A 22,466-nucleotide genomic window follows, 5' to 3' on the forward strand; every position below is an offset into this window, starting at 1 on the left:
ACCCCATAACTGCCAAAAGGAAATTCACAATAACATGAAGTTCTCTGTTGAAATTTGGAATGCTCCCAATACAAACCCTAAGATAAGACTTTATCTTCTCAATAAAATAAAATAAAAGTCCCAAGTATGGTTCTGTACAGAATGCATCCGAACCCATTATGTTCATCAGATTGTTATGATAATAACCTGTTAGAGCAACGTAGGAATAATTGTAATACTGGTTTTTAATGCTTTTTCTTTTTTGTATAAATGAAAATAGTTACACAATTTTTCTACCTGTTGTAATTACTCAATCTCTTGAAAACTTTGAAAGTAAATAATAAAAAGTTTCAACATAATATGTATAAGTAATATATATTATGTATGTACTTCATATATATAACAATATAATAGAAGTTTCAAATTAAATTTTGTCTGTATTCAAAACCAAAACTGAAATCACATGCTCTTTCTCAAAAAACAGAGCTAATAAAATAAAAGGAAATACCTGAGATAAAGCAGGAACTGTGAAATCCATGAGACCCAAGCCAGTACATGAATACATTTCTAGACCAACAAGAATTCTTGCAATAGGATTTTGTGCTTCATCACTACTCTGAGCAGAAATTAAAATTTATTTATTTATTTATTTATTTATTTTTACTACCATTGTTAATGCTGAACTACTACAGTATCACCAAAAATACAGCAACAATATAATTAATTCACATTCCATACTCTGGTATTATAGACATATTTAAAATTAAAAGATTGGAATAAAATATATTTTTCAAGTTACTGAATCGACAGTCTCCATATAAAGAGTTCATACTAAATGTTAATATAAACATAGCTGATATTTCAGCTACAGGCAAAAATTTTCTGTCACATCAAATTAAAATATATACAAGAAATACACACTGATAATTTAATCATTATTAAATAAATTAAGCATTTAATATTAATTTTTCAAAGAAAAAATTAACTTATTGTAGGATTTCAGAGAAATAATACCTCCTCCTCAGTCCAAAGTTTATGTCCTATCTGTTGCTGATTTAACTGTTTTGCTTTCACCCATGTAGCAATGATCTGTTGTTTTACAGCAACAGGTACTATTTCATTAGGTATGGTTCCACTTGTCACATTTAGAGCAAATTCACAAATCTAAACAGCAAGAAGAAAAAAAGACTGAAACTTAAGGCAAATTTGAACAGCTCTTTTTATGGAAAATGTTATCCATTAGTTATTCTACAATTTCTGTGCATGCATCTCTAATACTAATAACATCTCCATAAATAAATCCATACAGCGAATAAAAGCTGCAGTCTTCGGATTCAATTGACAAGGAACTTCAGTGCATATTTGGGGAGAACCTGTGATGGCAGGAACCATAAAAGATGGTAGTTTTTCTGCAAGAATCTCTGGAATTTAAATTTCTATGAATCATAATATATGTCAGCATATTTAAAAAAAAAAAAAAAAAGACAAAGTGGATTTTGTACCTCTAAGGCTGCTTTGATGTCAGGAAGTCCACTGGGATCTACTGACAAAGAAGGGATAGCATTTGCTTTCTCATGTCCCTTTGCTGAAGCCTTTCTACTTTTGTCTGGTGATGCACATAACTTTTTCTCCTCAGTACGTTTTGGTTTTGGAATCCAACAGAGAATTAAGCCCCGAGCTACAGCATTACATAACATCAACAAAGTGACAGTGCTTCTGAAGAAGGAAAAAGAAAACTTAAATGCAAACTGCATCAGACCAAAATAAGTGAAACAAATAAAGTCATGAGCACTATTCAAAAATCTAGATTTTTCTTAGAAAACAAAATTATGGATTTTTCAAAATTTCCCTGTTGGAAATGCAGTTAAAATGGTTAAATCTACTCTCCCTCCTCCCCCTCTCTCCAATAAAAACTTTCATATTTTATATTGCATTTTTTCAGGTCTTTCTGTGATTGAAGCTTCTATTTCTTCACAGAAAAAGGTATCTTTTCAAATTTATTTCAGAGGTGAACAAATTTAAAATCTCACTTTTTAGTAGTGAACTGTTATGTGTGAAAGTGGAAAGGGTTTCCTAATAACCTACACCAAACTCTTTACATAAAATCATTCGTTACTCTGTATTACTCCTTATGATAATCAACCTCTGAGATGGAATTACTTTTTTTTTTTTTTTTTTAACAGACAACACAAACTGAATTATGATACATATTAATATAAGTGCCCGGATTAATAAGTAGGTATTACCTGTTTTCATCTCTGTACAAACTGAACTTTAGGCCTTGACATGCATGTTAAAAAAATCATTCTTTGCTGTTGGTCCTCTCAGTTTGTCTAGTTCTGAAGTCACTGCCAGTAAAAAGTGCTAAAAGTTCTAGGGCTTTGTCCGACAGAACTTTGACTTGAGTATTCCTCTGGAATAGTTAATTATTCTGCCATTGCATTTGCTACAGAACAGAATTCCTCTGTGAAGTCTATTTTTGTGGTCAATTATTGAACACATTCCCTTTACTTTCTTTTTTCCTCCTTTGTTTTGTATTTCAGAACTTACTGTGATTAGAAATATTTACAATAAACTATATTTACTATATAATTCAACTTCAGAGTAACTGAAAGCAAGTAAACACATTTCAAGCTCCTGCCAACAGAAAGGCTACAAAAATTTTCTTGATTCTTTCTGAGCAGGTCAACAAAATTGACACATGCACTATTTCATATGCACATGTTGCTGTTCCATAATTAAGAGGAATTAACATAATTTTAACTCAGGTTAATATGGATTATAATGAACAGAAATAAATAGGATTAAAACCTCACTTTCCAACCACAAAATTTAATATAACTTCTAAAGTATTCTGTATATGCTGACGTCCTTCTACTTCTCATAAAAGCCAGCAATAACATTCTTTCATGACATAAACTAATATTGTGAAAATATTTTTTCTGTTATAGAAACAAGACCATGTTTGTAACCAAAACTCTAAATTTACCCAGTGTGCCCAACAGTCTTGACTGCTCCAAGAAGAGTCTGCAGATACGCAATAATTTCCCTCTGTCTTCCTGATGTGATAAGATGCCTATTGTAGTTTAAGATATACACCACAGCATTATGAACAATCCAGGCTTCATTCAGTTCTTCTCCTATTTCAGCTGCACGCAGGAAATTTTCCATAGCATACCGAGATAAGTAGTCTATCCATGAACTATAAAATTAGTATTAAGAAACTGTTATTCCAAAAGTACAACACTAGAAGGAATTATATCTTAAGGCTAAATATGTAAAAGTAGAACTGAATCAACAAAAAATATATATTTTTGGAAATTACTTTTCAGTTGCATTTATTACATCTCTATCCATTAACTTATAATTGGATGACAAGATGTCTCAGGAAAGTTATTAGTATCAACATCGACCAGTCTCCGATACTCAAATGCTATTAGCTTAAAAATATTGGCTCTAACGTAAATTTCACAGTTCATCCACACTTTTTAAACTGTGTGTGAATCACTGCTAGAAATCATTAAATATCTATGGCAAAGCTCTACTTGAATAAAAAGTAAGACATTCCACTCTAGTGTTGAATGAGATATCTTTTTTACAACCTCATGTCTTCTTGCACTCAAAGACATCTCCAGATGTTCTGAAATGCTAAGTCCATTTTTTATAAAATAACATTCCATAGTCAACACAATAACATTCTTTTATGTACAAATTAATTATCAAGATATATATCACACTAGATAAAGCAATACTGAAAACATCATCTTGTATGATCAGACAGAATGACCTTGGTTAAGTCACAAATTCAAAAAAACATAAACTGACATAGGGTATTACTATGTCACCAACAGTAGACAACATAGTAGACCAAAGTGATTTTTTTCCCTATGTGTTCTTAGCCTAATTGGATGAAAGAGACACTGGTACAAGTAAATTGGTTAAACTCAAAAACAGCTTCACAGCGAATTTTAGAACAGAATCTTCATCTTCTTTGTCCCTTGTTTCTGATTAGATTTTACTTTTTCATATTTTACTGAGCATTTGAAGCTGACTGCGAGAAACTTCACTTCATCTTCAGACTTAATGAAGAGCCTTAGGGACACAACTCTGATAACCTGCTCTTACAGGACATGATGACCATTGTGACAACAGTTAACACTAGTACAAATGTAGTAGAGTTTAAATATCATATTTAAAATTCTCTCTCCCTCTTCCTTCACAATAAATAATACTGTGAGACCAAAAGAAAGAAACAGAAACATAAAAAGAAGGAGAAGGAGGAGAAGGAGAAGGGTACACTAGCTTCTGATTTCAGAGAAATAAACATTAAATGAAAAACAAAACAAACATTGCAGAATGAAAGCAAATTAGAGAAAAATTATTTCAAAATATTTTTTAGATTCTTCTTTTCCCACTACCATTCCTAGCTAAACATATGAACTATCTGATAACAATCAGAGAATCATTAAAGTTGGAAAAGACCTTCGAGATCATCTGGTCCAACCATCACCCTACTGCCAATGTCCCCAAGCACCAGGTCCAACCTTTCCTAGAACACCCCCAGGAACGATGATGTCACCACTTCCCTGGGTAACCTGTTTCAATGTCTAACTACTCTTTCTGAGAAGAAAAATGATTTGTACTAAAAAGAAATAACTTAGTAAATTATCATCTGTGTTTGATAATAAAACAATTTGTTAGAGTTGGTAAGTACCTGTATGCTTTCCATTCTAGATCACTTTCAGGAAAATCTAAAACATATTCTGAAGGATGTTGGCTTTTATCTTCTGTAGGTACAGTGTGGTCATTCAGCTCAAGTCCCTGCAATCTTAATAAATGAATCGTTGCCTGGAAAGATACAAAGAAATACATTTTCTACCTGTGTTATCTACGTGAAAATGGACTCTGACTTCTTATTTGTGTCTACACCTCTTGAAAAAAGAAAAAAAAAAAGTTTTTGTTGTACAACATCTGAAGATGTACAGGCATACAAAACCAATTATATGAAATAATCTTCAAATTACTTATGCTTAATTTTATTAAATAAATAACTCAAATGAGAAAAAGAAAATATGCCATATATATACACACAACTATATTTATCATGCTGGAACTTTAAGGATCCTGGAACATAATGTCACATGTCAAATATTTACAACAACATCCCTTGTAAAAAAGTGTTAAAACCATATGCAGTGATACTATAGTTACTTTCACACAGTATTTTTATACAGATGCTTCACAGAACTACTTCCTCTAATGTCTGTGGAGACATAATGAATCTAACTCAAAATTCTACTGCTGTAAGATGAATATTCCTAGAATTAGACATACAACCAAAGCTAAATGAAACAAATATGAGTAACATCTGTGTAGGTTGATTACCTCTGCATTAATAAATCTTATTTCTGCTAATATTCTGAGTAAATCTCTTTCAAAAGAAAAGGACTTAGCAGGTAGTAATAACTCTCCTGGTAAGCCATCATCTTGGTCATCATCCATCATAGTTATACTAGCTTTCTTCTTCTGTGCTAAAAAAAAAAAAGTTACATTATTATTAACATGTAAATCTGACAAAAATTACCTTAATTTTAGAATTTAAATATCCCTATATAATCCGAAATCCACAATAAAGCATTCACAAGCACAGATTTGAAGTTACTTCACTCAGACTACATCTCAAGTTTAATATTCAGTGATAGATCTAATTTATTAGTCTTTGTCCAATAATTTTAATCATATTTCAATATTCCAAAGTAACATTTTAGTTTAAGTTGAAAATTACATGTTTTTGTTTTCTTAAAACCTACAGACTGTTAATTTGAATGAAGAGCTCCTCATTCCTTGAGCAATCATACATATTCACTTTCCCCAGACTAGCCGTGTTTCATCTCTCATCTCTTTTTCAAACTAAAGGAAAAAAATAAAGTACTTATCAGGAACTCAGGGCAACCATGCACCAAAAGCATCATTAATAGGACCTGGCATATATCTGTAACACTATAGCACTTTGAATTATTTGCTTTTATTCAGGCCTGATAATACAGCAAGTCTTTTTCCAGGATCTTCATATTGCCCAAATTATCTTTGCCCTATCTTCAGTATATGTCACATACAGAGAAGACCTTCAATTTTTCTCACCCACTAATCCTAGGATTAGAAGTAGTAAAGGATGAAACATAACACAAAAATGAATGTTGCCAACAGTCCAAGTGCAAGGTGCTACACCTGGGTCAGGGCAATCCCAGATATGAGGGCAGACTGGGAGAAGAACTCATTGAGAGCAGCCCTGCAGAGAAGGACTTGGGAGTTCTGGTGAAGAAAAGGTTCAACATGAGCCAGCAGTGTGCACTTGCAGCCCAGAAGGCTGTGTGTGACCAGCAGGTCGATGGAGGTGATTGCCTCCCTCTACTCTGCCCTTGTGAAGCCCCACTTGAAGTACTATCTCCAGACCTGGAGCCCCAAGCACAAGAAGGATGTGGACCTGTTAGAGAAGGTCTGGAAAAGGGCCACAAAGTTGAACGGAGGACTGGAGCACCTCTCCAATGAAAAAAGGCTGGAAGACCTGGGGCTCTTCATCCTGAAGAGGAGAAGGCTCCGTGGAGACTTCATTGCGACCTTTCTATACTTAAAGAGGTCTTATAAAAAAGATGGAGAAGGACTCTATTTGGGTAGACAATCCCCTCCCTCACCTCTTTTGATGCAGCCCAGGATGCAGTTGGCATTCTGGGCTGCAAGCACAAACTGCTGGCTCATGTCAAGCTTCATCCACCAGAACACCCAAGTCTTTTCTCTGCTAGGCTGCTCTCAATGAGTTCATCCAGTCTGTACTCCTGTCCGGGATTGCCCCAACCCGGGTGCAGCACCTTGCACTCAGACTTGTTGAACCTCCTCAGGTTCATATGGGCCCACTGTTCTAGCTTGTCCAGGTCCCTTTAGCTGGCATCCCTTCCTTTTGTTGTATTAACTGCACCACTCCACTTGCATCTGCAAACTTGCTGAGGAACAACTAAGAACACTGATAATGATCTCAAGAACACTAAATAATGATCTTAAAGGTCTTTTCCAACCTAAACGATTCCACGATTCTATGCTTCTAAATATACATACTTTAACTAGCTCAGGCCCAAAGCTTATATTTAATAGCATCACCTCATAGCACTGTCATTGAATTATCATGAAAAGTGAAAATAATTTCCAAACCTCTCCTTCCTAAGCTTTTCTGCAGTTGTTAATTTCTGAGAGCACACATTGCCTTCTACATTTCTAAACTTTTTGAAAACAATGTGCACAATATTCATTGGAACACCATACCTTTACACTGGCTTACTCCTTCAAGTGACTCTAATAAAGGAGGAGAAAGTTCACTTTATGACACTCAAAATAATGTTTTCACTTACTTTTTTTAGGTTTTGTTGCTCTCCTAAACAAAGTGTCATCATACAGGAGACAAAATCTGCATGCTGTACGGCAGACATCCCACACTTCTTGTGTACGTGCAACTTTTGCCAAATTTGCCCAAAGTCTAATTCTATCAAAGAAAAAGCATATGTAAGATTACTTTATAACCAGAATTATCTTCCACACTTTAGAAACCACAAAAATCATGTCAATTTTGATGGCCACCACAAATAAGATTTTTAATCTAGTAAACATTACTACGTGGAAGAGTTTTTATCAGTAACAAAGATAACACTATTACTTTACTCACTTAAAAAAAATACCCTCAGCTTATCAAGATTGCAAGAAAAAATATTTTGGAGAATAGCTGTACTGAAACTTTTAAAATGTGTTTGTGACATATCCCTAATTATCTATCTTATAAAAAATAAACCAAATTAAACCAAGTATTTCAAAAGCAATGCTGAGAATTTCAAAATGAGTCTTTAATACAAGTTTGGATTTTGAATTGTTTAGAAAAACACTGTTTAGATTTCATTCCAGGATTTTTTTTAATGCTGCAAACAAAACAAAACAAAAAAAGAAAAACAAACAACAACAAAATTGTTTATAAAATAAACAATAAAATTATATAAACATGCTGAAAACAAAGTCACACAGAATCACAGAAAAGTTTAAGTTGGAAGAGACCTCTGGAAGTTACCTGGTCCAATCCTCATGCTCTAGCAGGGACAAAGCTATGATTTTCCTACAGATCAGTATTTCTGACACTCAGAAAGGACTGTGTGGTTTATCAGAAAAGATGTAGCATGCAAAGTGGTACAAGAACCAAAAAAGACACTTCAGCAAATTTTCAGCTATGCATCAAGTTATTCAGCCTTAATCCACCCATTCTTCTGTGTGTCCAGTTTCTATCAACAGAATAGGTGGTAGGGGGAAGGTTGCACCAGATGATATTGGAGGTCTTTTCCAACCTTAATGATTCTATGATAAGAAATTCCCTTATTAGACACTTCTACGCAAAAAGAGTGGTAATTTCTGTGGTAATTACCTCTCTTTGTCATTTTCCTTTTTTAGGTGTTTCAAATGTCCATCAACTTTGTCCACACTTTTAACATGATGTTGTGCTTTTGCACAGAGGTAACTTACTTGACTCTGACTATAACCTGAGGACACTTACAAAGAAATAAGAATTTAATGTAATTTTTTAAGTACCAGAGTTGAAACAAATCTAAATGAAAGGTATGCATTTTGATTCACAACTACTTTCTGAAACTCCTGAAATCCAGTCCTTTTTTCAATCCCTCAATCTTTCCCAAAGCCAATCAAAATGAAAAAAACACACCCGACTAGCATCTATTCTGTTTTTAATTTATCTGCATAAATAGTCTCCCCATATAAAAATGGATTTATGTTTTTTTAGCCCCAAGGTCTCTTTTCTGACAGGACATGCATTGCTCTAATTAAGCTTCAGTCAAAAGGAAAGTGATGTAATATATGGAATGTTGCATTCTGGCTGCATTTTAAGAACACTAATCCAATGAAATACGTTTTTGCTCAGTAGCAAAATTTGTTCTTTGTGTTTTTGTTTTTTTTTTGTTTAAATTTGAGAATAATGACTTTTTTTCACGTAGTCAACCAGATATAGTTATCTAGGAAAAAGTATTAAACAGATATAACCAACATAGAAAAATGACACAAGGGAGGAATGAGCTGCCCTCCTGAGGTAGAAAATTACTCCAGTGATACAGAAAAATCAAAAAGAGATTTTTTTTTACTGTAATGACATAGAGGAGATGCTATTTATTAGAATACAAATAACTTGATATGATTATTTGGGAAATCAATATTCACTTGAATCTAAGCCATGGTTGCTAATATTACTTAGACTAAGTTTTCTGTTTCAAATGAATACTGGCTGGATTGCTGAGATCAAAGGGTATTTGCAAATCGAGTTAAATCCAGCTGGCAGCCAAGTGGCCATAGTGGCGTTCCCCAGGGGTCCGCATTAGGGCCAGTTTTGTTTAATCAATGATCTTGATGAGGGAATCATTTAATCTTGATGAGGGATAAAATTGTAGACAACACCAAGTTGGGCAGGAATGATGATCTGTGAGAAGGTAGGCAGGCTCTGCAGATGGGTTTGGGTAAGCTAGATTTATGGACCACATCCATTTGTATGGCATGCAACAAGGCTAAATGCCAGGTGATGCACTTGGGTCATTACAACCCCATGCAGTGGTATAGGCCTGGGGAAGAGTAGCTGGAAAGCTGCCTGGAAGAAAAGGAGTTGGGGATGTTGTGTTGATCAATAGCCAGTTGCACATGAACCAGCTGTGTGCTCAGGTGGCCAAGAAGACCAACAGCATCCTGGCTTGTATCAGAAATAGCATGGCCAGAGGTACTATGGAAGTGACTGTCCCTCTGTACTCTGTACTTGACACACCTTGGGCTGGGCTCCTCACTACATAAAGATAACGAGTTTCTGGAATACATTCATAGAAGAACAGCAAAGCTGCTGAAGGGACTAGAAAATATTCCTGGCTTTAAAACATGAATATAACTGAAACTGCTTAGACATATTTACGTTGAAATGAGGAAGGTATAGTTTCTTATAATTTTTGTTTAAAATACTTTGCAATGCATATGACAGAACTGTTACTTAACTACACACCCAGATTGACAGACAGAAATTTTTCAGCATTAATACATGACAGCAATATCATAGAATTATATTCATCTTTCATTCTCTAATTTTTGCCACAGAATTCAGTAAACTTGACACTCTATTTGCGCTGTAATATTCCCCACATATTGCCACTATATGTTATGTCCGTTCTTTGAGGTTGGGCAAAGCAGTAAAAGTTAAGTGTCGTAATTTTAGCCACACACATACATTACCTTTAGCTTCATTTTCACTATCAAGAACCACCTGAAATAAATCAGGAGCTAGTGCAAGACCAGCATTTACCAGAAGGGATCTCTTTTGCCTCACATTATTCTTTTCCTTTCCCCTTTTAGCCTATGTAAATAAAAGAACTAAATGTTACAAGGTTCATTTAGACCTATTAAAATGCTATTTACATTTTTATTACATTAATATATCTTACTTACTAAACATGTAAGAATGTAGATCATAGACTTTGGTATCTTGAGCCAATACAATACAGGAATTGTTTATCTTAGCATATCTTAAACAACATCCTGCAGTATTATTACTCTATATACCTTATTGTATGACCTGTCTTAATGTTGCATTTCCTTAAATAAAGAACAGTATTTATTTAGAAACCAAAAATAACATACCTGTCGTGCAATAATTAGGACTCACTATGAAATATAAAAAATCCCTAGTGTACCCAGAATTAGCTTAAGTCAGAGGAAAATTAAGTGCTTTCTTTAAAAAATATTTAAATGGAATAAGCTTGTGTGAAAAAAAAAAATAATAAACTAGAATAAACTACACCAAAACTCTGTCATAACAATAATATAACAATCGTACCAGCAGCTTTCCAATACTGCTTTTTAGGTTCAATGAGCATAACTCAATTTCTGTGAATATCCCCAAATGGTGTATAGGTGAAATTTCTTTTAGCAAACTACCAAATCAGCTGCCAATATGAATTTTGTTCATGTGCTGAAGGCATCACAACAATTAGATGTAATAACTCTTGAAAATGACTACACTGTGACTTTAGATTGTATTACTGGATTTATTATCTGTATTTTCTCACATTTTAAAGTGTGATATAATACTGATTTATCTTCAGTCCAGATGGGATATTCAGCTATTTGGCCACTGCTCCTCTCATTATTTATAAAAATGTTCCACACAATGAAATTTTAATTGTTGACAATTCTGAACATGCAAAACAGTAACACTGAGTTTCTTTTTTGCAGATGAGTATTTCTGCCAAAGGATAATGCTTTTTCATTTTTTTCATAAACAGGTGGTTTGAACATAATTGGAAAAAATCCTCCATCATAACCATTAATCTTCAGAGTATGAAGCAGTGTGATGACCAGAGGGAAAATCCAGAGAGCTTTCAAGGCAACAAACTAATGTTGCTGAAAGCAAGCCCGTGTTAGCTCTACTAATATGCAGTTCTACTAAATGGCTAACTTTTCTCTGCCAGAATTTAATAAGCAAACCTATTTCAGCTACTAATCTTATTCTGTACGATTACCTGTTCAATCATCATTAGCGCCTGATCCTCTAGACGCTCAGGAGACTTATACAGCATAGCGTACAAAGAAAGACGGTTAAAATTCAATCTTAGATGTTCTTGATACTGCCCACTGTTATCTAGATGTATAGCTTTCTGTAAATGTTGCACAGCAATCTCAATTCTATCCTCATCTTCTTCAATACGAGCAATTTCCATGTGAACTTGGCAACGTAAAAAAATCAACATGCTATGGAATAAAAATTCAAATGTAATCTGTTAAATGGAGCAAACTAAAATTGTTAGACCTAAAAATTAACCAAAAGCACAACCCAGTAATAAAAAGTGACAATAGTATGAAAATATACTCCATTTTTGACTTAATGTTTCTTTCATTTTCATTATCATGTCTTTGTAACGAAATGATTATGAAAACTTGTTGTGGTTTAACCTGGCTGGCAGCTAAGCACTACATAGCCATTCACTCACCCTCCCCTGTCCCTCTGGGATGGGAGAAGAGAATCAGAAAGAAATGAAAGCCTGTGGGTTGAGATAAAGACAGTTTATGGGGACAGAAAAGAAAGGAAAATAATAATAACAGCGATAACAGTACTACTACTAATAGTGTGTACAGAACAAGTGATGCACAATGCAATTGCTCACCACCCGCTGACCAATGCCCAGCCTATCCCCAAGCAGCCGGTCCCCCCAACCCAGCCAGCCACCCCATATTAATTGTTCAGCATGATGTGATATCATATGGGATATCCCTTTGGCCAGTTTGGGTCAGCTGTCCTGGGTCTGTCCTCCCCCAGCTCCTGCTGTACACCCAGCCTCCTCACTGGCAGGGCACTGAGAGAAGCTGAAAAGCCCTTGGCTTAGTGTAAGCACTTCTCTGCAACAATTAAAACATCACTGTGGTATCAATATTATTCTCATCCTAAATCCCAAGCACAGCAACATACCAGCTACAAGGAGGAAAATTAACTCTATCCTAGCCAACACTAGGACAAAACTCAACTGCATTTTACTTGTGAACGCCACATGAGAAAACAGCCAAAAGGAAGCAACACATCTTGTAAACTGACTGATCTTTGTGTTTTAGCAGAATTATTCCTTAATACCACACTTCCCATTCAGAAATGCCCACTTTGGTTGACAGATGAAGTGACTGGATTTTTAACCTGCTTAACTTCTAGCAAGGGCATGATTGACACTTTTGATAATACTTCACACTCTAATGATAACATATAAGTAGAAGCTTCTAAAAATCTAGTCCTGATTGCAGTTTCTTACCACTTTTATAAATGCAGCTCATGACAGGTGTACATACTCACTGCAGTCACTGCCTTTGCCCAGACTGCTGAAAACCACTCCATGAAGTCAATATATTTTCACTGAAAACTGCATGCTCCCCAGACTTGGGTACATTACACTTCCAATTTACCACCTGCCTGAGGAAGCTGTTCATAGCAGCTGTAAGCTATAAATTATTTTAGATTACTTCCAGGCAAAAATAGATAGATAGATAGATAGATAGATAGATAGATAGATAGATAGATAGATAGATGAAAGCAATGTTAGGAAAAACAGAACAGAAGGAGGGTTTTCAGTGCCTCTAGGATATCAAATGTCTTGCAAAGAACTAATGTGTGCCTACATTAGAGTAAAGCTGACTGAGCAGCAAGTATTGCCCTTATGCTGCTGACCAAAGCAGTTAGAATTAAAAAAGTGGTGTTAGTACAAGAACCTATATTCCAACACATTTACATGAATGGGACCTATACTTAAACAACTAATGAGGAAATGTACACAGTATATGCAGATGTTAACTTGTTACAAGCTAGAGCAAAAATTTTCAGACTCTTCACATCATACAATTTGAGTTTTTATGAGTTTGATGCCATGTTTAAATTGCTTCTTAGTTCTTTATTATGAGCTGTATTTTCTTTTCAGTCATTAGAGATTTCAAAGTAACTGATAAGAATGTAAACAGCATAAAAAGCTACCTGTCAATCTCTTCAAGGACATCAGCAACTGCTATCAAAGGTTTTCGCACATGTTGATGCAAATTTTGTTGTAGTAGTGGTAAGCACAGATTCCACTGGGTTGTGCAAACAACCTGAATCACATAAGGATCTCCCAGCTGAACCGCATGTTGCAAGGTTAACTCAAGATTTTTTATCAATTTCAGCTGAGCCTACACAAAAGAAAAATTGCTTAGCATATACTGCATTTAATGAATACATCTTCTTACATACTCCTCTAAATTCTAAATTTAGGCTCCTACTTTTGATGCTCTAAATTATAACCAAGTCCACTGACTATAGAAATCTAAAAAAAATCCTTCCCAGTGTGACAATTTGTCAGGAATAACCCAAATTTTTCAGAAATAATAAGATTGCCTTTAATATGCAATAATACATCTTCCATAAATGTAAAATATGAAAAATTATAGTATTGCCTTTGCATGTTTCAATGCTACCATCTTTACTCTTAGAAATTAATATATTATGAATCTTCATTATCAGACTGAAGACTTAAGAAAGGAATATATGACTGTTGTTTATTTCTCTGTTTTATTCTTGCCAGCCCAACTTCCTGCTTTCTTCTTGGAAGACCAATCAGAAAGAATATAATGCTTAAAGCAATTTCTGATCAGTGTAATGGAATTAAGACACACAAGTCCAGTGCAATTTGCATATTTCACAAACTAAGCCTTTTATTTTTCTCTCAAATCTAAAGAACATACCTCAACAACTCCTTTGGTATAAGTCACTATTTTAGGGCCAAATTTTTGAATTTCATATTCACATTCCAGGCATTCTACTTCAATAAGTTTCCCTTGTTCCTATGAAGGATTGATACAAAATGCTGATTTTAATAATTAAAAAGGAACATGATTCAGACTAAAACAATGCAATGATGCTAATACTGCATTGTAATACCTTTTTGAAAATCCAACTGTACTAGCTAATTAATTGAAACACTAAAAGAGGGATTAGAATTTGTTATAGCATAGTGTTATTAAGATGGTATATTATTGGAATAAACAAGAGATAGTTGAGACAGTAATGAATAATCTTAATGGGTTGTGCAACTTGTAAGTGAAAGTCACTTTAACACCCGCTACTTCTAATGGAGATGAGAAGGTTGGTATAAAAGCACGACTTCTCTACTGCTGCCACTGAAGGGTTACTTGCTGTTACTGTCTATAAAAATATTGAAACTAAATCCTAATGAACCCTTGATCTAGAGAATTTAAACACATTCTAGGTGAATGTAATTTAAACACGTTCTAGGTGAATGCTATGTAACTGTGTACAACCTCAGACTTGTTGGAATTTTTCAGAAAAAAAAAAAAAAAAAGTGAGGGGCCTGAGGCAGACATCTGGAATGAAAAATTGCAGTTAGGATAAGTAAAATCTACATTACAAGTAACTCACAATAGGATCATTACAACAGAAATATGGACTGGTATGTTTGGCAGTATTTGCCATTACAATTTCATTACATACACTTGAATATTTCAGGTAAGTAAGGACTTACATGGGCATCACAACACTATCGGGCACTTTTACATACTATTTTTTTTTTTTCCTGAAAAACTTACTTTTTATCTGAATACAGGGGTGAACAGTTCTGCTTATCAACCAAGAAGGAAGTGAAAAAATTGCAGAGCTAGGTGGACATAAGAATCAAAAAAGGATATACACATTGAAAGACCAGTTATTACAGAGACCACACAAAATTTCCATCTAGGAATGCATCTAGTAATAATGATATTAATCAGTATATAAGCAATGCAGAGAAGAAGACAGAAGAACCCAGAACCATCAGCATTATTTTTAAAGTAGAATCATTGTCAAAAAAAAATCATTTCTAATTAATACTTACAGTAATGCCAGCTTTCTTCAATTCAAGTATACAATCATGTGTAAGCTTAATGCAGTTTACTTTCACAGAAAAACGAGCCAATTCCAGGATCAAAGGAATTCTTCAAAAACAGAAAAACATCACTTCAGAGAATCACACACTCCTCTTTAATGAAATCAGAAAAACATTATATGAAACTAATTTTGTGCAATATATCTGAAACTCTTGAAGATATCTGAATATTAGAAGATGTGATTTTACCAGTAATGCTCGCAGTCAGTAAGGAAAAAGATTGAAGTTGGTTGGATGAAAAATACAAAAATTCAGCTGTTTATGGAAAATAAATAGTATACTTCTAATGTAAAAAATTGTTTCTGAATAACATCACACAATGAAGGATTAAACGCATGCAGCACAAAGATGGTGAAATAGGAAATGGGTTAAATTGCAAGTAATTCTGCAAACATAATGCAGTCAACTGGCACACATCTTGAAACAGTCAAATACAATGGTCAATTCCTTAAAAAAATAGGAACACACTATTCTCATGGTAGGACACTTCTGAATATTTTGGATCTCAGTAAATAACCAAATGAGTCCCAATGTCTGCACTAGAGGTAATAAGAAAACTGAGTAGAGTCAGAAAAGATTGAACTTCATTTGCAAAAATGTAGTATTACTTCCATATTTAACAGCTGTGATCTAACTACTAGAATAGAGTTTGGTTTTGTCTGCATTTAAAATAACACTGAAGAATTAGGAACGATTCAAAGAAAAGCTAAAAAATGCATTAAAAACTATTGTGAGATCATAAAAAAAATCTCTTCAAGATTTTGTCACACTTTGCTGGAAGCAGCATCAGCTTCAGCATCAATTTTCAGGGACAAGTAAACTCACTTCATACTGGCAACAGATGCTGGAGGTACATCATACTGTTTCAGAAGTTCATATAGAGAATACAGAGTTGCGGTGGCATCACTTGGAAATTCATTTGTGTCCCACTGCCTGCAATATGTTATGAATTGATCACTTTTTATCACAGGAAATATTTCAATTTTTTAATTCAATAATAACTCTCCTAACTTCAGAGCAGATGGATTTTAGTCCAATATATTAGTGGATTATCTAGACTACAAACTATTACAAAAATTAAAATAATAAAATAAATAAAATAAAATAAAATAAAATAAAATAAAATAAAATAAAATAAAATAAAATAAAATAAAATACAACAAAACTCACTTCAGTATACCAAGTAAGGTTCTCGGAGAACCAGATACAAAGCAGAAAGAGCAAAATATTCCAGAATAAGAATATTTGAGGCAGTACATTTTATTTGAAAGGCAAAGAAATATGGAGTGCAAAACTCCTTTCCCTTAATGTCAATATAAATTATTCCACAATGAAAAGAATTAGTACTTTAAAAAGTGGAACTGTTGAGACACTGAAAATCATGTGGAATTCTGTTACAGTCTAATTTTCAAAATTGCTTTCATGTAAAATTTAAAGTTTTAGAAAATACCATGCTTCCCATCCTTGTGATTCATCCATTATATTTCAGATGTGATTCCTCTTCTCTATCTTTACTTTCTTATATATGACTTATGTACCAAGCCCCAATCTGCTAGATACAAAAACGTCTTTCACTCTCTTGTAAATTCTTTCACTTGAGACAGTCAGTACAACACACTATTCTACACATTCCCCAAGAATTCTCTCACCTTTTAGTTTCGTCAGTTTCCCGGACAGGACTGAGCTTCACTACTCAAAACTATTTCCATTAGAGAAACTAATCTTTGTAGTATGGTCTTCTACTGGCATATGAGATATCAGAACCCGACTCTACTTCTGTAATATCTAGTATCAAAATCCAAGTGAAAGGATACAGTTTAGTACTCACGATTTTATCATTTGCATTTTATAAATCACTGACAAATGGATGGAATTTTGTATTTCCTTCTCTATCTGGGAAATATCCATTAGTTTGTGGTATACCTATAAAATAATAATTTCATTATTAATCCACTAAATAAGCCAGTGAAGGACAGACACTCAACAGGGCTAAAATAAATCATGTATATTGATTGTAGGCTTTAAGGGCAATGGAATTTAATGGACATTAAGGGCAATGAAATTACTATGGTAATCTATGTTGTTTTGCATACATACCACTTAGTAAAGCTGTATTAATTTTCATATGCTGAGAATCATAAGTATTAGCAGAAATCTAAATCTGGAACTATTATCTGAGTTAGATTTCTAATTAATCAATTTTTTAGAACATTCTGATAACACTCATTCTGAAATCATCTCATCCAGATAAGGGAAATTAGACATTCAAATTTAACTGCAACTATAAATTAAATATAACAAAAATATTACAAAGAAATTACAAGGTACTGTAGTTACTTCAATTTATCTGTAGAGTCACATATTAGACAAATAACATCAGTCTACAACTTCCTCGTAAGGGGGTGTCGAGAGGCAGGAGACCTTTTCTCCCTTAACATCAGCGACAGGACCCGCGGGAACGGGGTTAAGCTGTGGCAGGGGAAGTTTAGGCTTGACATCAGGAGGAAGTTCTTCACAGAGAGAGTGGTTGCACACTGGAACAGGCTCCCCAGGGAAGTGGTCACTGCACCGAGCCTGACTGAATTTAAGAAGAGATTGGACTGTGCACTTAGTCACATGGTCTGAACTTGGGTAGACCTGTGCGGTGTCAAGAGTTGGACTTGATGATCCTTAAGGGTCCCTTCCAACTCAGGATATTCTATGATTCTATGATTCTATGATTCTATTTCTTTTGACTCTCTGACACTGACTGTCCACAGCAATCAATAATGATTACTTAAGTTGTAATGGAACACTGCATTTTGTAGGACTTGATTACTCTGTCATTAAAGCATCCAATAGTGTAGGTCATACTTCTGTAGCTCTGCTAATAAACACAGCCCAAGGAAACTTTTAGAACTACTTTATTCTTTTAAGACCAATGTTAAGTAGTTTTGTTCAAAATCGCCTCTAAAAAAAAAATACGTGTACAAAAATAATTTGGATCCCTTGCCTAAATGTCATTGCTTCACTGATTTCATACCTCTGAAAGGTCATTAAGGTTCTCTTAATTCAAATGCTAAAGAACATATAACATAAACATAATCTTTTGAAATGCAGTGAAAACGCGTAAGTAAGACAAGTAAGAGTGTAGCAGGGAACATAGAAGGAATGCTTCAGAACATGACTGCATGCAACTCCAAAAGTTTTATTTGCCTATTTCTGCTTTTGTCACATCTATCTTCACCCTCTTATTTCCCAAATGAAGGTCATGCAAAAAAATGTGAACTAATATCATATACTTTAATTCCCAGAACTCTATAGGGTTCACATTGGGTCATTTAGGTATATTTCAGCATAAGAATAGTCAACAAAACCTAAATAGAGCCTAGATTATTTTTTCCCAGTGGCATAAAACAGGTAAAGTTACACCCTTTACACCATCTGTGATAATAGCAGTTATTCCCACACAGATTTTTTAGGGGTAGCAAAAGTTTTCCCTATAATATTATGGTGTACTGAAATAACATGGGGCACTAAGGAGCTGTTTAGCTTGGAGTATGAAAAATACAAACAATAAAAATATCTGCTTATTTGGTGTATCATTTGTTAGTTCACAACATTTAAGTACAGGAAATAAAATACTTAAATAAAACAAGGATGTTAATAAATGTAGAGAAAGCTCCTGTCTTACTGGGAATTTTAAATATTTTACAGCATTACCATTAAAGAAAATATTTGAGAGTATTTATCTGGAGCATTTTCCTTAATAAAGACTGCTGCAGTCGATGAAAACTCTTTTGCTTCTTTCAGTTTTGAAGCATCGAGGAGGCACTCAAGTAAATTTCTGCAGATTAAATAAATATTTATATTAAACATTTATCAATGTTTTTGAAACAATTCTTATTCATATTTTTTCAAGAGACTCTTTATATTCAAGGTACCACTCTTAAATGCAGTACAATCAATTAATGCTATAAAGCATTGACTCAGCAAAGAGAACTTCTAACTTTTATGCATTTGTTTCTTCCAGAAAATACACAGCTCTTAATATCCATTTATTACAGATCACAAAAATAATCTTGGAACAGGAGATTTTTCTGAACACTCTGCACAACAGGACACCTGGAATTAAAATGATCAATGATTTAACACTTCATGAAGAAAAGAAAAAAAAAGGTGAGCTGCATTCTGTGGTTCTCCATTAACTACTGGAAAGGCTAGTATTTCAAAGTCATCTAGTAAAAGAGAACCCATACATGCTGGAAACTTCAATGTTTTTCAATCCTTCAACTGTTTTCACTGAAAAAGAGCCTGTGGCTTCATAAAATAAATAATAAAAATACCATAGAAATAATAGTAAATGATTCCATAAAAATATAAAAATACAAATATAAGAAAAAATAAAGGTTACCATTAGTTTCATACCACAAATTCATTGTGCACTTGCTAATTCTCATCAATACCTCAGCAAGATTATGTTTGTTATTAAAAAACTGTATTGTATTCTATATAACCTTTAGTGTATAACATGAAATGTTTTGATTTTTTATTTCCCTCCAGTTTCAACTTAGAAAGAAAACACAAAAAAGGCTGTACAGCAATAAACTATCAAGTCCATAGACCAAAGAAATAGAAAAGTTCACAAAGAGAAAGTTAAAAACTGTGGTAGACATGTATCAAGAACTGGAAATGGTCTGTAGAATAGCAGACCCAAATACCTCTAAAGAAAGGTTGTCTGATCTTGAAAAATTATATAGACACTCTTTATTTTGCACATAAAACCGGTTCTCTCAGTTATTTGTAAAGGCATCTCAGTGTTTATGATCCAGCTTTACTCAGAGAATCCAAGACAATGATGTAACAATTCATCATTGTTAATTGATATTGTTACATCATTAGTAATAATGGGTAATAATGTGAATTGTTATCAGAGTACCAATAGTGCACAGTTTTTGGAATGTTTGTTGTTTTTTTTTTGTTTGGTTGTTTGTTTGAAACACTTCCATTTATATCTTGTTTAGAAACAAAAAACAACCTGATTCTTTGTTCAGTTCTAGAGCCAAAAAACATCAATGGCAAATTAATTTAATATCAGAATCAGGCATTATATAAATATCAATTTCTAACTTTCTGTTTTCCTTATAGTCTGTAAACTAGAAGACTTAGGCTGACACTCTGCCTGCTTTGCTTCAGTCTTCACCAAAAAAAACTCTCATGCCTCAGTACTCTCAGTTTCTGCTCAACCAACATTATTTTTTTTAATTTATTTTTATGAGGATTTTGCATATAATTTGCCATTTCTTTTGTTGAAATTGAATACCAAAGACTCAATAGTATGACTAAGCTTCTAATATTGCTTTTCGTTAGTGATCAGAGACTTAATGAATTTCTTAGCCAACATGTGCTGCTCAGTCCATAAATATCTGCTCTTATCAGCAAAAACTTCAAATTATCTAACAGATAGCTCTTGTTCTTAAAATATGTATCTCAGTAAAATCTGAATTGCAATCAGAATGCAAATCAGATGCTATCAGTTCAGAGAGGCTGAGGGGAGACCACATCGCTCTATGCAACTACCTCAAAGGAGAGTGTCGGTCTTATTTCTCAGATGACAAGTGACAAGACGTGAGGAAACAGCTTCAAGTTGCACCAGGGGAGGTTTAGATTTGGTATTGGGAAGCACCTCTTCATGGAGAGGGTGCTTAGGAATTGAAGTGGACTACCAAGGGAAGTAGTAGATTCCCCATCCCTGGAGGCATTTGAGAGAGATGTGGACATGGCAGTAAGCGACACAGTTCAGTGATGAAACTCAGTACGTTGGGTTGACAGTTGGACTTGATCATGAGGGTCTTTTCCAACCTGAATGATTCCAGGATTCTGTAAGTGTGTGGTATATACACTGTTCCATACACAAAGGGAAGTCAGATTGAGACCACTGACAGCTCAAACAAAAAAAGAAAGAACTTTCCAACAGATAGTGATAATTATTTATAACGTACCTTTCTGTAATTCTGGAAAAAAATATTTGAACGTGATGTATCAAAAAGTAGCAATTTCTTCAGTCTCTTAAAAATAACAGCTATAGCAGAAAGTAACAACATACTATTTAAAAACCCTGTGATTCTATCTGTCTTTTAAAATGACATTTAATCAAATTGTATTTTTCACTGTCTTCTACAAGCCATAAGGACTTTTCAGTCATGCTTAGTAAGACTGTCCTTGAAGTGAAACTACCTTTGATTGTCCTTGAAACTACCATGTACTTCTTCAGCCACAAACTGTCTTCAGTGAAAACCAATTGCTAAAGATTCTGATTAGAGCTAATTATTTAATTCAGTGTAAATTACACTATACTCACATCTTAACACTACAAATGCAGAAAAAGCTAGGTATTTCCTGAATAGGACAGAAATCGGCTAACAAATTTCAGTTATGACATAGGTGTAAACGAGTCAGTAACACATTTTTATCCAACCCTGGATTACTAATCTCCTCCTTAAAAACTATTAGACTTCTAATTTTATTTTATTTTTTTTTTTTTTGCATAAAGCTTAAAGATATTCTCTGAATTCACCCTGTTGGGAGGTTTAGTTCTCAAAAATGCACTAATTACCAGAAAGAAAACCTGCCAGTTTAAAACTTAGCAGCCTTGTTTATGCAAGTTTCTCTTTCACATAACTTTTTGACTTCTGTTTGTCATAAAACTGGTTAAAAAAAGGACCTATTTCATTTATACTTTGAAACATTAGGCCAAGCAGTTTATTCAAATTAGTACGAGTAGCCTTTAATTTAATATTGAAGAAAACTACATATAAAACTAATTAGGAAGAAAAAGGCTTGATCTGAACTAGTTACATTAGTAAGAATCATACCGAACCAGATAGTACTTAAAACATGTGACTAACAACATGAAAAAAAAACCACACAACAACACAAAAACATCACTACTGGTGATGATTCATCTCTGTTTTCTTGATGTTGCACTTCCAA

The 22,466-nt window shown here is 33.9% G+C and overlaps 1 protein-coding gene across 1 annotated transcript in view; it reads right to left on the reverse strand.

Annotated features, from left to right (window-relative positions):
- Positions 1–22,466, reverse strand: part of CFAP46 (cilia and flagella associated protein 46) — a 78,204-nt gene that overhangs the window by 47,452 nt on the left and 8,286 nt on the right. The window contains exons 6-21 of the mRNA XM_068688787.1: positions 19,197–19,320; positions 17,323–17,417; positions 16,320–16,427; positions 15,444–15,543; positions 14,299–14,397; positions 13,556–13,746; positions 11,568–11,796; positions 10,282–10,402; positions 8,432–8,555; positions 7,380–7,510; positions 5,365–5,510; positions 4,694–4,827; positions 2,969–3,181; positions 1,482–1,695; positions 994–1,143; positions 488–595 (exon numbers count right to left, since the gene is read on the reverse strand). Coding sequence (XP_068544888.1) covers positions 488–595; positions 994–1,143; positions 1,482–1,695; positions 2,969–3,181; positions 4,694–4,827; positions 5,365–5,510; positions 7,380–7,510; positions 8,432–8,555; positions 10,282–10,402; positions 11,568–11,796; positions 13,556–13,746; positions 14,299–14,397; positions 15,444–15,543; positions 16,320–16,427; positions 17,323–17,417; positions 19,197–19,320 — 2,287 coding nt within the window. The remainder of the gene's footprint in view (positions 1–487; positions 596–993; positions 1,144–1,481; positions 1,696–2,968; positions 3,182–4,693; positions 4,828–5,364; positions 5,511–7,379; positions 7,511–8,431; positions 8,556–10,281; positions 10,403–11,567; positions 11,797–13,555; positions 13,747–14,298; positions 14,398–15,443; positions 15,544–16,319; positions 16,428–17,322; positions 17,418–19,196; positions 19,321–22,466) is intronic.

Source organism: Anas acuta, chromosome 7 (genome assembly GCF_963932015.1).
Source record: "Anas acuta chromosome 7, bAnaAcu1.1, whole genome shotgun sequence".
NCBI classification, from domain to species: Eukaryota; Metazoa; Chordata; class Aves; order Anseriformes; family Anatidae; genus Anas; species Anas acuta.